The sequence below is a fragment of the Fukomys damarensis genome, unplaced genomic scaffold (genome assembly GCF_012274545.1).
Source record: "Fukomys damarensis isolate Sample0158 unplaced genomic scaffold, DMR_v1.0_HiC HiC_scaffold_28, whole genome shotgun sequence".
NCBI classification, from domain to species: domain Eukaryota; kingdom Metazoa; phylum Chordata; class Mammalia; order Rodentia; family Bathyergidae; genus Fukomys; species Fukomys damarensis.
In genome coordinates this window covers 27,833,216-27,848,974 of record NW_022900940.1, presented here as the reverse complement: position 1 = coordinate 27,848,974, position 15,759 = coordinate 27,833,216, and the positions used below count along the sequence as shown (strand labels likewise).

At 45.8% G+C, this 15,759-nt stretch overlaps 1 protein-coding gene across 3 annotated transcripts in view; it reads left to right on the top strand.

Moving 5' to 3' along the window:
- Rarb (retinoic acid receptor beta) overlaps nt 1-15,759 on the top strand; it is a 712,875-nt gene that overhangs the window by 688,778 nt on the left and 8,338 nt on the right. For all 3 annotated transcript variants that reach the window (XM_010640163.3, XM_010640165.2, XM_010640164.1), the window contains one exon: nt 7,128-7,304. In XM_010640163.3, coding sequence (XP_010638465.1) covers nt 7,128-7,304 — 177 coding nt within the window. The remainder of the gene's footprint in view (nt 1-7,127; nt 7,305-15,759) is intronic.

The following is a 15,759-nucleotide window of genomic DNA, read 5'->3' as shown; positions in this document are numbered from 1 at the left end:
TCCTGTCACATGGAGAATTGTTTTCTATCTTTTCACTTTCAGTCTATGGGCTTCTTTTTGCACTAGGTGTGTTTCTTGTATACAATATATTGTTGGATTTTGCTTCTTATTCCATTTTACCAGTCTATTTCTCTTGATTGGTGAGTTAAATCCATTGACATTGCTGGTTATAACTGATATATACTGACATTATTGACAGGGTATTGGCCTTTTGGTGACTCTTTTTACTTTTTCACCTTCTCCTTTTAATGTTTTGCCTTGCCTATTTGATTTGCTCTGTTGGGCCTCATGGTGTTGTTGCCTTCATTGTCTTTTTCTAGGATCTTGTTTAGAATTGCTTGTAGTGCTGGTTTGGTATTCATGTAGTTTCTCAGGTGTTCTTTGTTGTGGAAGTGTCTTATTTCCCCATCCATTTTGAAAGAGAGTTTTGCTGGATACATCGGTCTAGGTTGGAGGTTGTTCTCTTTCAGTACTTGAACTATCTCATTCCAGGCTCTCCTTGCCCCAAGGGTTTGTGTTGATAAGTCTGCTGTGATTCTGATGGGCTTTCCTTTGTATGTGATTTGTTTCTTTTCTCTTACTGCTTGTAGTATTTTGTCCTTCTGTTGGGTTTCTGGGATCTTGATTATTATATGTCTAGGTGTAGATTTTTTTTTATTGTAGCTAGTTGGGGTCCTATATGCCTCAGTTATCTGAATGTCAAATTCTTCCCCTCTGTTTGGGAAGTTTTCTGTCATTAATTCTGTGAACAGCTTTTAAGTCATTTGTATTTTCTCCTGCTACTTCATGTATTCCTATCAGTCTTATGTTATTCTTCTTTGCATCATCTAGGAGTTATTGGATCGGTTTCTCATGATCTCTTACTGTTTTTAAGAGACCTCTCTTTTCATGGTCACTGCAATCTTACCTTCTGTATCTGAGAGTCTGTCTTCACATTCTTTTATTCTGTTGCATACACTTTCAATGGCGTGTTTAATCTCCTGGATATCTGTTTGAATCTGTTTTATGGATTCCATTTCTTTCCTATGTTGGGCGTTTATTTTTTCCATTTCTTTCTTATGCTGGACCTTCATGACTTCTATCATGGTCCTGAGCTCATGTATTTTTTTGTCAGTTTCTGCTCTAGAGTCTCGAATCACAACTTCCATTTTGCTCACTATCTCTATGGTTATCTGGGAAATTATTTCCATTTTGAATTTTTCTAGAGCCTGATTGATCTGTTTTGTTACTTCCTGTCCTTTGAGTTCACGGTGTCCTGGTGCTTGACTATCGGCCTTTTCATCCTCATTTGCCCTACTGTTTGCCATTGGTAAACTGGAAGTCTGTCCTTGTGTCTTGCTTAAGTGTTTTCTCATTTTTATTTTTGTTGTCGGACTGTCCTTGGTTTAATCTCTGGATTATCACCCAAATCTTCCTGATATAGTTGCGCCCTAGCTTCTGTGTCTCTAACGACCCACAGACATTCTCATCTTCATAACATCGGAGAAAACAGCTCATCAAATCAACTGCAATGCTTTATCCCAACTGATACAATCAGCAACACATTAAGATCAAACACAACTTGGACACTGACCACCGGTGGTAATCACTAGTCTATCACCTTTAAATCATTTGAATTAAATTGAAGTCAAGAAGCAGTCCAGAACATGTCTGCAGTGAACAGAATTTCAATATAGTGTATTTACCATTTAATGGCTCAGACAGAGTGAGGATGCAAGACCCCTGATCTCAGTTAGCTGATGATTGAACCCCATGACGATGACTGACCTCGGGCTGCAAGGCCCAGATTGAGTTCCCCAACCTTCTGAATGGTTGAACTCCACAACGCTGTATTACAGGTTTCCCACGCCCTTTCTTTAAAGATGTTCTAAGTTGGGAACTCAGAAAAATACCCTTGATGACCACCTCTGCCTCTGCAGAGTGGGTCCAAAGACTGGCACAGTCAGGAGGTCTGAGAGTTGGGAGGGGGGCTTATGGGATTTCGGGGGCACCCGCGCGGCTACCTTCCTAGCACTGGAGCGATTGCGGCTGATTCGGGAGCAGGTGTGGCTCTCCTTCCCGTGGTGGATTGGGGCCCAGGCTACTTCCTGGCACTTGAGCGATGGCGGCTGGGTCAGGAGCAGGCATGGCTCTCCTCATGATGGATGGGGCCCAGGCTCTATAGTAGGAATTTTAATGGTGGCTACTTTGTGGGGTTGCCTGAGAGGCTCAGTGAGAAAAATGTGTCAGAGGACCTCACACAGTTCCTGGCAGAGCGGCGGTGAGCAGTAAGGGTATATTTTCTCCTCTCTGTCTTGTGAGAAGCATCTTATCTTATACAGCCACGAGCTCAGGTGCTGGAAAAGCAAGGTGGGTGTGACAAGTGTCCAGGCAGCACGACCCCAGCCCAAGATGCTGCTCTGTGTCCTCACAGGATGGGAGGGACACAAGCCGCACCCCAAGGGCGTTCCTGAATTTTAACTGAAGATTTAAGAAGCCTTTAAACTACTTAGAAAATGACCACAAACAGAATCAGCAGCCCACCAACAGACTTTCTAGGAGTCTGCATAGGTGAGCCTTTCCAACCATTGGCAGACTCGCCTTTCATTTTAGTTAACATGCCATCAGCTGAATACTTAAAACCTGAGTGCTGGCCCTGCTGTGTCATCTCACAGTTCTCATCCTGAACCCGCCATAACTTCATGAACCTCAGTCCTTTTCCAGCGGACACTTCTGCCTTGTCTGCATTGCCTATACTGTTCTGAGTTTCCAACACATTACTGTCCGCCCACTATGCTTTGTCTTACAGCTGTTGTAACGAAGTAACACAAACACTGGGCGACTTGAAGCAAAATTAACTCGCTCTCCCCAAGGCGCTGGAGGCTCCAGACAGAACTTAAAAAGACACCCATCTGTCAGGATGCACGGAAGAGGTCAGGCCTAGGAAAGGAGGAGGCGGCCTCAATGGATGCCTTCAACGTTCCTAGAGAACTGTAACTCTATTCTTCTAGAGAAATTCTGCATTTCCTCCTTAGCCAAATAAGCCCTGAATAAAATGCAGTGCATGGTACCTAGAATCTGTCATAATGGCACTTTAACAACTGGTTATTCAGCCTCCCTGTACAGGTCTTGTTCTGAAGGTAACGCCAATCAGAAAAGCAGCATGCATTGCAGATAGAACCAAACCAGCCGAAGGAAGGGATCCATTTGTGTGGTGGAAATTGCTGTTTAATTGGATTTTATCGTGGGTTTGAGCTTTTCTGTGACTTAAAGTGGCTCTGGGGGGCCGTAGGGCGCTTTCCTCCATATGGCCAGCCCCATACAGCATTCTGGGAAGGCATCCTGGAGCCCCACCTGAGAGGCCGTCCATGGACACCCCAGACCCACCTTTTGCCCCGCAGCTGAGGCAAGAGAGCCGCATACTGGTCAGCCTCTGCTCCCTACCATGTCTCTCCTCTCTCCTTCCCTGTGTCCTAGTTTCCCTCCCTACACATTTTTTAAATACCCCTGAAAATCCTGGCTTCCTCCATGCTCCCCATGGCACCTCATCACCAACCCAGACGGGCCGGGACCCTGCATTTGTCACAGCCAGAAGGTAATGTATAAGGCATTTTAAACCTCGTGCCTATGAATGCAGCGACCAGTATAATAAAACACCAGGTTATTCTGTGTTTTATTAACTGCCTCATCCCTTCAGCTTGCATAATAGCGAGTTAGAATTACATGCCGTTACCACATCTGTGCATTATTTTTAATAGAAGGTGCAACAGTCTCTTCTCTCCGCCCGGCACATGATGGAGCAACCTCGCCCAACGCTGATGAAGATTTTGTTCACACTCGCCGGGCTGGGCAATGTCTTTTTTCCAGATGGATGCTCTGTTGTAAAATGATTTCCCATCGTGAGCTTGTCTCTCTGTCCTTCTCTTCCATGTCATCTTCCCACGAACCAGATAAACTGCCTATTAAATTTAATTACAGCCCGAATAGCCCCACATTTTGATCTTCTGTTCCCCTGAGTGTACTGTATTCCACCAAGGTCCTCAAGGAAGGAATAAAATAAATCCAGAGGATGCATGCTTAGTGTCTGCACGGAGTGTTGGGGAAGGCAATGATGGAATCTCTTTTTTTTTAGGATGTCTGTGGCCTTCCTAATGCAAACTCGAATTTTCTGGCAGACATTAAAAGCAACAGCTAGTTTTATTGACTCCCATGGACTGATTTTAACTGATGTGGAGAACTAAAAATACTAGTTTGTGATGCAGAGTACCCTTTATTGAGCATGGTACACTTGTCAGAAGGCCAAGCAGCAGCCCTGGGGAGCCGTGCCTCTTATGGGATGGTTCAGTCCTGCCTGCGAAGGCAGCAGAGTTCAAGCCCTCATGAGCTGTTCTAGGCCACTGCCTGGAAGAAGCAGCAGCTTTGAACTTCGGCCTCAATATGAGTTATCCTAGGACATTTCAAACAAGCAAGGACTTGTGAGAACTTCGCTCACTGAGTCATTCAACAGACCTTATTGAGTCTCTGCTCTGTGCTCACTGGATAATGAGTGTTCTGATGATAAAAACAGATGTGATCATATACATTAGGAGACAAGGGCTGTAAGCATGGGTGGGATGAAGTGTGTAGTGCCAGGGATGGCAGGGTAATGTAGCCTTCCTAGAGGGGCCAGTGGAAAGCTTGAGGGAAGGTGGCATTTGATCAATGGCTGGAAGGAATGAGGGGGTGCCTTCTGCAGCAATCTGGGGAGGAATCCAGGTTGGGGGAGCAGCCAGTGCCAGAAGTGTGGCAGAAGCTTGCCTGGCTTCATCAAGTGTGGTGAGAAGACCTGTGTGGCAGGGGCTGGGGGACATAAAGGTCAGTCAGAGGAGGAACCTGATATGGTAGAGCCCTGGCGCCCACCAAAGAGACTTTGGCTTTCAGCTTGAGTGAGGTGAGAGAGCATTGGAGATTCTGAGCAGTGAATTGTGTTTTTAAGGAGCCCCCTGTCATTCTGATGAGCATAGACTTGCTTTGCTCAGGCCAGGGTGGGAAGAGGGAGAGCAGTGAGCAGGCTGCTGCACTAGCCAGGCAGGCGTGGATGGGTGGTGGGGAGGTAGAACCTCTTCCCTAAGTGCTGACAGTTCCCAAATGCATTAGCCAGAATTCTTGCTGCTGCAGGTGATGGAAGCGAAAATCAGCTTAAGATTTAAAAATACAAAAATCCATGTGTAAATCAGGTGTGGCTTTATCCAGCAGCTCCTTATCTTCAGGATGCACCACTCTTCTGTCTTTCATCTAAGCTTTCCTCTAGGTTAGCTTTTTTTTTTTTTTTTTGGTACCATTGACTAAACTCTGTACCTTGGCTTGTGAGGCAGGCAGCAGAACCACTGAGCTAAATCCCTGGCCCAGTTGGCTTCATTTTTCTAGAAGCTTTCTCCCCCTGCTGACCCCTAAAACTCACTCTCATTAACACAGCTTCTCTTGGTTTTTCCCACCAAAGTCCCAGAACTGAATGTCATTGGCCTGCTCTGAATCACATATACTTTTCTTAGCCAATCATGGTGTCCAAAAGGTGGTGGTAGTACTCTGATTGGCCAGACTAGAGTCCCCTTCCTGGGATCAGAGCAAGGAGTAGGACAGGTTGAGACAAGTGGCTCATCTGACACCATACATAAGGCCACTGGGAAGCCTTGAGATGCAAAGCTTTTTGGTCGTGGTATTCACAACTATTGTCACTTTTTATATTTCATTTTTATTATGAAAAAATTTCAAATTTTTTGCAAACCATGGACATGAAACTAGAATATTATAATGAGCCCCTTTGATCACAGCCAATCTTACCAATATACTCTCCACTACTTGTCATTTTGAAGTAAACTGCATAAATATTTCAGTATGTATTCTAAATCAAAGTAACATTGCAAACAAAACAAACTACCAATACCATAACTACTCCCCAAAATAAAACTAGCATCTCAAACACTTTGATCTCTCGAATTTAAATACCTAAACAAGTCCTTTAGTCTTTAAGTCAAGTTTTTAGAGCATAACTTACACAATGTAATTTTTCTATCTTCCTTAAAGATATGGTTTGATGGGTATGCAGTCATGTAACCATGACACCAAAGTCACATTTCCATCACTCCCAAAAAGGTTCATTCCTCATGCACCTTGTGGTCAACCCCTGTGAACTAGTAACACGGTCTCTCTCACTACGGTTCTGCCTTTTCCAGAACACCATGTGAATGGATTCATTCTATGCATAGGCGTTTACGTCTGCCTTCTTTTGTTCAGCACAGCGCATCTGAGGCACATCTGTATTTTATCACAGACCCCGCTTCCTCCCTTGAATGCTCCCTGCCATTCATTGCATTGTTACAATCATCATCTGTCATCTGTTATTACTGGTATACTGGGTTTCATTCACTTTTAATCCCTTTTTCCCTTTGCAATGCCTTTGTCGAAAAACTCTGTACGTGGGTTTGATAGGGCTCCTGGCATTCAGGATGTTGACAGTTGTAGCCCTGTGGTATCATCTACCGCGTCCCTAATTTTCTCTGGTTAAATCTACAGGTTCTATTCAGTTCAAGTCTGACTTGGGCCAGACTATTTCCTAGGCTGTGGTGTGTTTTCCCATGAGGATACCCGTGTGGCAAATTGCCTGTTTTTAAGATATTACCAACTGCCAGGTGCAGTGGTACATGCTTGTATTCCCTGTACTCTGAGAAGCTGAGGCTGGAGGACTGCAAGTTCTAGCCTAGCATGGCAACTAAGTGAGACCCACTCTCAAAAATAAAAAACAAAATGACTAAGGATGCAGTTCAGTGCAAAGACCCTGGATTCAATTCCCAGTACTGGGGTGGGGAAAGATGTTAGCCACCACTGAGGGCAAATGCTCAGAGCTGTTAATTCAGTATGGTTCTAAAATAATATCCTCATTCTGACACTAACTGGATAATTGCATGTAAATTGCCCTCCATCTGTTATTTGATTATCCAGGAGTACACATGTAAGATTTTGACAAAATCCAGACTAAACACTTAGCCATCCCACCAAGAAGCTCCATGGTCAAGGCTAATGTCACAGCCCGTTAATAGAAAACACATTAGTTTCCTGCCTACTTTGGGCTTCCGGAAACTACACTCATGGCGTTTTTTTCTTTCTCTCAGAATTCCAGCGCTGACCATCGAGTCCGACTAGACCTGGGCCTGTGGGACAAGTTCAGTGAACTGGCCACCAAGTGCATTATTAAGATCGTGGAGTTTGCTAAACGTCTGCCAGGCTTCACCAGCTTGACCATCGCAGACCAGATCACCCTGCTGAAGGCCGCCTGCCTGGACATCCTGGTAGGAGCCTTTCTGAACTCTTGGATGAGTGGACAGGGATGGGTGGGGTTCCTGAGAGGCTTGAGAGATCTCTGGAAGAAACTCTTCTTTCCCAGCCTCCTTTCCCGTCAACCGCCTGTGCTCACAGAGGCCCATTCTTTCTGCTCGAATCTTCATTTGATTGTGAAAACAACCCAGGATTGGGCATAACCCACCTGCTTTGCTTCTCCAGGATGATCCTGGGAGAGGGGCCAGTAACACCCTTTCAGTGATGACTGGCTTCTGCCTCCTGAGGCCAGTTTTTCCCAGGACAGGCCAGGCGAGTTGTTCTAAAGACCACCTTCCCCTTCTGCTATACTCCCCCTGCCCCCAGAGCCTCTAGGAATGTTTGTAGCCCCTTCTACAGGACAGCCATGGATATGTGACAGACCACAGGATTTCTCCAGGTAATGCTGTGGCTTCAGCTCCTTCCCTGGTTTTGTACCACTTCTATTTATGGCCTTAAAGAAACCTCTTCCTTCCTGTGTTTAGTTCAGGCTGCAAAATCAGAGACCAGGCAGCTTGAACAGCAGCATTTACTTCTCACAGATCTGGAGGCCGAGACTCCAAGATTAGGGAGCAAGTATGGTTGGGTCTCTTGGGTCGCAGATGGCTGCCTTCCTGTGAGGCAGAGAGAACTCTGGTCTGGTCATCTCCTTACAAGGGCACTCATGCCCTCCTGGGCTTCTATCCTATGACCTCATTCAAACCTGTGCCCAAAGACCCCCACCTGCCAGGATCATCACACAGGCACTCAGTGCCTAACATGCACATTTTGGGGTGGGGACACAGTCTGCAGCTCCTCGGTGGGTAGTTTCCTCAAGTGTACAAAGGAAGATCGTGACGCCACTTGGTTCCGTGCCATTGTCACATTACAACTTATAGAGTCTTAGAGAGAGAGTGGCTACGCTCACTCCTTTTCCTCTGTGGTCTCTGCTGTCCTCTGCTGGCTGGATGTCTATCCTTGCTCTGCCCTGCAAAGGCTTCAGGGAAAGGGTGACCAGTTCCAGCTGTAACTGTTGCTTTGGGCACAGGAGTAGCAGCAGGGATGTATCCTGCGTGGGGGTGAGGGTGAGGTGGAGAGGCCTATGGAGCAACTCAAAGGGTTACATCTTAAAATAGAGGAAGTAAAATTAGCTTTGAATATATAGGTTTTCCTTTTACTGTGTCTTTCATAACTTTAGGCTTAAACCATTCTGCAAAGTAATAGCATTCATCACCATAATTAGACGCATATATACCATCCCACTCAGGAGGAGAGAGGACCCTGCATGGGGGTGTGTTTTCTGTTACTGTAACAAAACAGTGCTTCAGACAGGATAATTGTATGCTGTTGAAGTTTATTTGTCTCATGGCTCTGGAGGCTGGGAAGTCCAAGAGCACAGGGTTGGTGTCTGTACCAGATCTGGTGAGGCCCTCTGGCCACTGTACACGTGGGCAGCACAGGGTGGGACAGTGAGTGTGCCCACTCAAGTCTCTCTTCCTCTCCTTGTCAGGCCCCAGTCCCACTGTAGGGCCACAAAGTCCCCATTCCAGTCAATATATGAATTTGAGTAAATGAGTTTAAGGGACATATCCAAGCCACAGCAAGGTGGTTGCGTAAGAAGCGTGAAGATTTGCTCACCATCGGTTGGCTGATTAGAGCTGATTAGGAGGATGGTACGGTGCCTCATTAACAGTCAGGTGCCAGAAACCGAGAGCATCTGGTTTCTTTCTTCTCACAAAATCAGTTTGGGATGAACCAGGAACATTTCAGACAAACCAGAACCTCAGAGCAGCATTAATCTGTAGAGTTTGTCAGCTTCAGCTCCACAAGATAGAGATCTCACCTTAAAGATCCCCTTCCAGCTCCCAGAAGGCATTTACACTGCTCCCCACAACAGCTCTCCTCTAGTTTGCCTGCAGATCCAAGTCAGCCCTTACCTCAGTGAGGGAGAACCTCTCCAAGCCTCCCTTTACCTACATGCAGAATAGCAAGACGAATAATACAGCATTAAATAGAATTATTTAATGACATTAAATATGGTAATGGAAGCTAATATGTGCTAGAAGCTCACCAATGAGATTGAAGGCAGAGGGCAGAGCCTGTGTAGGCTGTTTCAACCCCTGTGGTGTGGTTCAGAAACCCTCAGCCATTCCTTTCTGGCCTCCACGAGCCAGCCGAGGAGGAAAAAGCCCCGGTAGGGGAAGGGTGAAGGCCTCCGGCATAGGCATGGAGCAGAAGTCATGCTCATTCATCCCTGGGCAAGAGTTCATTTCTGAGAATTTACACAGCGCCAGTTAACCACAAGGTCATGAGAAATGCACAACTTCAAAGGGCATCTTTCAGATGAGAACACCAGTTGGCTGAGCCATTTAGAAGAATCTTTTTTTTTTTGTACCAGGTATAGAACTTGGGCCCTTGTGCTTACAAGGCAGGCACCAGAACCAGAGATAAATCCCTAGCCCCATTTAGAGGAATCTTATATTAGCCATTAATGTAGGGAGAGAGTAAGACAGACAGAAGGACTCAGGCTGAAATTCTCAGCCCCAACAAAGGAGAGGCCAGGTTGTCCCAAGGGTCACCGGGCCTGAACAAGTGCTGGCCATTCAGAGCCAACCATCTTACATTGTGCGTGGTCTGGTTAGCCAAATGGTCAGCCATCTGTCTCTGATCACACTGCTGCCAGGCTGGTGCTGTGAGGACGACACAGTTCCCCATCATATCCAGCATGGCACTGGGGGAAGAGCTGATTTATCATCATGAGTGGGAGTCTCTGGGAAACAGGAAGGAGGGAAATCCCTGTCCTGCCTCCCCTCCCAGCTATTGTGCTGCAGGGCAATCTCCAGTGCCTGGGACCCTCGTGGAATCCAAGCCAAGCTTCTGTCCCAGGGGTAAGGCAGGGAAAGCTGCGGCCCAGCTTTGAATTTCATGGTTTCCCACCAGGGCTAACTAGCCAAAATGGCTGTTAGGATGAAAAACTCTTCATAGCCATTGCACATAAAATTTTTCTTTCCTTTCCACACCTAAAGCTTGTAACATCCATGGGTGGTGTTCAGTGAAGAGGGAGAACCCCCAGGAGTGTCCTTCACCTGAGCTCTGCTCTTGTATTTCCTTGCTTAATCTCCTGCTTCTTCTTTAGCCTTTTTCTTCTGTTGCTCCCTTCCTCTCCCTTTTCTCCTCTGCAGGTCATTAGGATTATGTCCCTCTCCATTGAAAGTAAAAATCATAAAAACAAATAACATTTGAGGCCTCTGACTTTCTGGTTCCTCTTTCTCCATTGTTCCTCCTTCTCTTTGATCCTGTTTCTCCTTTGCTTCCACAAATACTGCTGTGTACCAGGTACTGTCCCAGCATTATGAGCCAAGCAGGCTGAAATCCCAGCCTTTGAAGAGCTGACCTTCTACTGCATGGCAGGGCAAGATAGTGAGAAAGCACACGACCAAATTAAACAGTTTTAGATGCTGCAAAGAAAGTAGAAGCAAAATCGAGGGACAGAGTGTGACTGTGTGGTAGGGTCTTGTTTCTCCACACTAGGGAAACAGGTAAGCTTTGACGAGACCTAAATAGACAGTGCAAGCCAGAACCAAGAAATGCCACTGACTAACATAGGGCAACCTAGAAACAGTAGAGTTTAAAGGCCACGAGGAAAAATCCTGTGAGTGAGGAATAGCAGGTACCTTAGTTACTTTGTCTTCGCTAAGACACAATACCCAGCACCCACAATTTAAAGGAGGAGAGGTTGATTTTGGCTCAGTTCATTGAGGTTTCAGTCCACAGTCAAGTGGCTCCAAGACAGGGCATGATGGCAGAGAACTGCTCACGGCATGGCTGAGGAAGCAGAGAGAAAGGGAGGAGTCAGGAAGAGAGCAACCCCTTCCAGGCCAAAGCCTCAGTGACCCACTTCTTCCTACCAGATCCCACTCCTAAGAAGTCAGCTCTAAACTCGTCAGTGGACTAATCCCTGATCATTACCATGCCCCCATGGTCCAATCATTGAGTGTTGGGCGAGATATCTAGATATAAACTATAATAGCAGTCCATGAATGTGCCTGAAGGGGAGGGGAGGGGAGGGGATAGAAGGGGCAGAAGGACCTGAGGTCGGGGAGGAAGTGAGATCCGAGATCGCATGCAGATTTTCATCCTTAGAATCATCAAAATCCCTCATGGCATGGGCACCGGCCTGCCATGGTCTGACTTCAGTTATACATGTTCATTCTGTATTACCATATCGTAGTGAATAAGCATTCTTTGAAGTAATGATTCTTACATGTATTTGCTCAACACTTATTATGTGCTGCACATCGGGGATACAGTGGCAGAGAGAAGAGATGAGTGTCTCTTGTCACTCCTTGTCCTGCCTCCATTTTTACCAAGTATTTATCACCCCTGCTCCACCCTGCCCACCCCCTCAGCTTGCCTCTGCTGTGGATGGTAGCTGTAGGTGTGCGCTCTGGAGCCAGTTTGCCTGGATTCGAAATGTGGTTCTGCTGCCAACTAGTTGTGTGACCTGGAGTCAGGCACTGCCCCTCTGAGCCTGTTTCAGCATATTTAACATGGTGATATTAGAAACTTCCTTTAGGGTCTGGAGAAAATGAAGTGAGGGTTTGAAGCACTGGTTGGCATGTTACAGGCCTCACTCATCTTACATGTTATTAAGCCTCGATACATCTTCATGGTTCTATTATTATCTATATTATCTACATTTTCCAGGTGAAGCAGCAGAGGCCTGAGCAGAAGTCAAAGGCCCATAGGGTCCTCTGAAGTCAAGGGTCAGCCTCAGCTAAAGGGCGGTAAAATTTGCTTTCATGAAGGCAGAAACGTGAGCAGTTTATGAAAATGATTTGCTTTTACCTAAGTTGTTCAAAGTCTGTGGTGGAGGCTTACGTTCAATACATAGTTCTTAAGTTTTACTATGAGATTAAACCATGTAGTAGTACAATGAGAGGTAACAATCCGCTTATAACTCAAAAGACAGTTAAATAGCAGGCCACCTGGCCACTCAGATGTGTAGGTGAGAGTGTCTCACCTCCCTGGACCAGGACTCCAGGATAGCCTGCTGTGGTTGGGGCTGACCCATGTCTACAGGAGTCATTGCCCCTATTTCCCCACACCGGAACTACAGAAGTGGGGCTGCCTGCCTCTGTTGGCCAGCATAGGTGAAGCTGCCCTCTGTCCTGCCCAATGCAGGCACCTCTTTCAGCTCACTCATTCACCTCCAGTCACTTCCTCAAATCTCTGCAAAGCTCTTCCTGGCCAAAGGCCTGTGCACGTTCAGTTTCTTGTGCAGAGTCCCCAGGTGGTCTTCTCCTGCCACTCTTCTTCACCAGCCACTTCTCATCACAGCTTAAATGCCATGTATTCAGAGCTCTCCCTGACCAGCGCTTGGTTTCCTCCCTCACACTGCACTGCTGGGCTCTCTTGCACTGAAGACATGTACTTGGAAAGCTACTGACCAGTGTCTTTGGACCTGGGCTGTCACCCGGAGGCCGACAAAAAGGCAAGCAGAGAATATTTGTGGATGCGGGGTGGAGGAACAGATAAGCAAGTGAGTTGGGGTGAAAATTCAAATTCTAGTATGTGTGCCACTTTCCAAGTAACACATCTGTGCAAGCTTCCAGAGTGGGGTCTTGTCCTGTGAGATGCATGGCTTCCCTGGGTCCTACCACCTGCTACCCTTCTTCCCCCAAAAAATGCTCCCAGGCTAGTCAGAGCAGCACCTTGCTTCTGATGATGCAAAAGTGACTGCATGCCCGACTTCAAAACAGAATTTGTGACTCTTAAGGTCCTAGAGACCATGTGGGTCTGCAGCCAGAGGGCTGTTCCCACATGAATCTGCCTCCCTCTGCCTCCCAGGTGCCCAAGAGATGAGACCCCATGTTGTCTTGGGAACTGCTTAGCACTGAACAGTCAGGAAACAGCATCTGGAGCCGTGCTGTCCAGGTTGGCAGCATGGGTCATCTGTAGCCAGTGAGCAACCGGAAACATACCTGGTCTGAAGTGGTGCAACTGCCAACTAAACACTGCAATTCGCATTTCCTATTTGGAAATGTAACGCATATCCTTAATGATGTTTCGTATTTATGACATAATGATGCCATTTTTTCTGTTAGGTAAAAATATACTACAAAATAATTCCACTTATTTCTCCTAACATTTTTAACAAGTGTCCCCTAGAGCGACAAGAGAGCCCTGCCATAAACGAGCTGCTTCTGGCAGCAAAGCCCACTGGGGGAATATCCTACTCTCATTAGATCAGCACAGCAAGTACTGTGTGTCCCGTATGTGTTGTTGTTGTTATCATCATACTTAATCTTTCCCACAGCACTTGGGGAGAAATAGTCAAATCAGATCAGAATCTGCCCATGACTTGCCAAACACAATCAGAGTAGAAACCAAAGACGCATGAGTAATTTGAGCTTTTTCTTTTGCAAAACACCCCAACAGTCCTCGGATGACCCCTTCAGGGGTATGCTGGGTGGGCAAGAATGAGGGAGAATCCATTCCCTTTATTCAACAAATACTCATTGAACACTTACTGTTTGGCTGGACAGTCTTAGATGCTAAACGCACAGCAAAGAGCAAGACCAGCCAAGCCCAGTCTCACTCGCAGAACTCATACTCAAGAAGGAAAGCAGGCCAATAAGTGCAGATAGTAACAGGTACAATGAAGAAAGTAAAACAGGGTGGTGTCCCACACTATGAAATACTACACAGTAAAGAAAAGAATGGGCTACTGCTGCATTTGCAAGGTTTAAGCACAAAATATGAATATTTCAAATTTAAAAATGTGTCACAGTAAAAGACTCATTCCCATTAAGCCCCCTCACTTCAACACACTGGTCCCATCATTCTTGCCACTATGTAAAGCAGTTCTGAAAGTCTTTTTTCAGGAGTACTCACTTGTGCTGTTGTGGCTGCCTCAGTGTCCTGAATTCAAAATATTTATCTTTCACGGTTATTTCGACTTTGGGGAAGAGCCAGAAGTTGCACAGTTCCAGGTCCGGTGAATAAGGTAGATGAGAACACATCTGAGTGAAATTACTGTACTAAACACATTGTACTAAACATGAGGGAATCTCCCAGATGTAACAGTGAGTTAATAAAAGACACAAAATAGAATATGCTGTAGGGCTTCATTTGCCTTAGTTCAACTGGAAAAACTGACCTCTAGGAACAAAGAGCAAAATGATGATTACTTTTTGAGAAGGTTTGGAAGGTACTAAGGGAGCCTCTATGTCCTAAAAATATTTACTTCTTGTTCTAGGTGTTGGGTATATAGGCCTCTCTTAAGGGAAATTTTATTAAGCTTTACTCTGAATGTTAATGTGCACCTTAAATTTTGTATGTCATTATCTACTACTGGGTAATATATAACCACAGAACTTAGCAGCTTTAAAAAATAAACACTTTTATCTCATGTAGTCACTATGGGCCAGGAATATAGTGCCAAGTTAGCTGGGCCAGGGTCTTCCATGAAGACGGAGTCAGGACACCAGCCAAGGCTTCCGTCCTCCGAGGGGCTGGCCAGGATTGACAGGGCTGCCGCGGAGGCTTCACGTGTGCCTTGCAAGTCCATGCTGGGTATGGACCTGTCCACAGGGTGCTAGAGTATCCACAGAGCATATCTATCACCTGGCTTCTTCCAGAGTGAGATTCAAGAGACCAAGTGAGAAGGAAGCCACGGTGCCTTTGGACAGGGTCTCCAGCCTTCCAAGGGAAGAGTAGCATAGAATCTGTGGACACACTTTGAAACCACCATGCATATTACAACTCAATTTTAAAATAATTTTATTTCATATTCCAGAATGGAAGTGATGACAGAAAATCATGGGTTTTAGAAAAAAGTGACATTTAAGCTGAACTTTGAATAACAAGAGTCAGAAGATAAAGATCAAGGGACAAGTAATGTAGGAGAGGGAATAGCTGGACTTGCAGCAGCAGTGACTTACTGGAGATTCACCGAAAAGACAAATCCACCCCAAAGTCAATGAGCAAGGAATAATGGGAATAGTTGACCTTGGTGAGGTAGGGGAAGCCATAGAGGCCACAGTAAGTTCAGATTTTATTCTAAAGATGACCACAAGTCCTTGAAGGGGAGGGGATTAGCTAGAATGGTTTTCCTCGGCTGAACATTTTGAGCAGTGTGTTCTGACTGCTGTGGACTGACTATATAGTATCCTAGCAGGAATGGAAAGAAAGGATGAGGGAGGCCCTTACCAGGGGAGAGATGGTGTTAGGTTGGTAGAAAAGTCCCACATGCATTTTTTTCAAGGCTCTAGCCTCAAGCAAGCTGCTCAGAGGATGTGCATGGAACACACACATCAAAAGTAACAGGGAAGGGCTGGGGTTTTAGCTCAGTGGTTCCACTGCCTGCCTTGCAAGTACAAGGACCTCAGTTCAATCCCCGGTACCACAAAAAAAAAAAAAAAAAAAAAAAAAAAAAAAAAACAAACC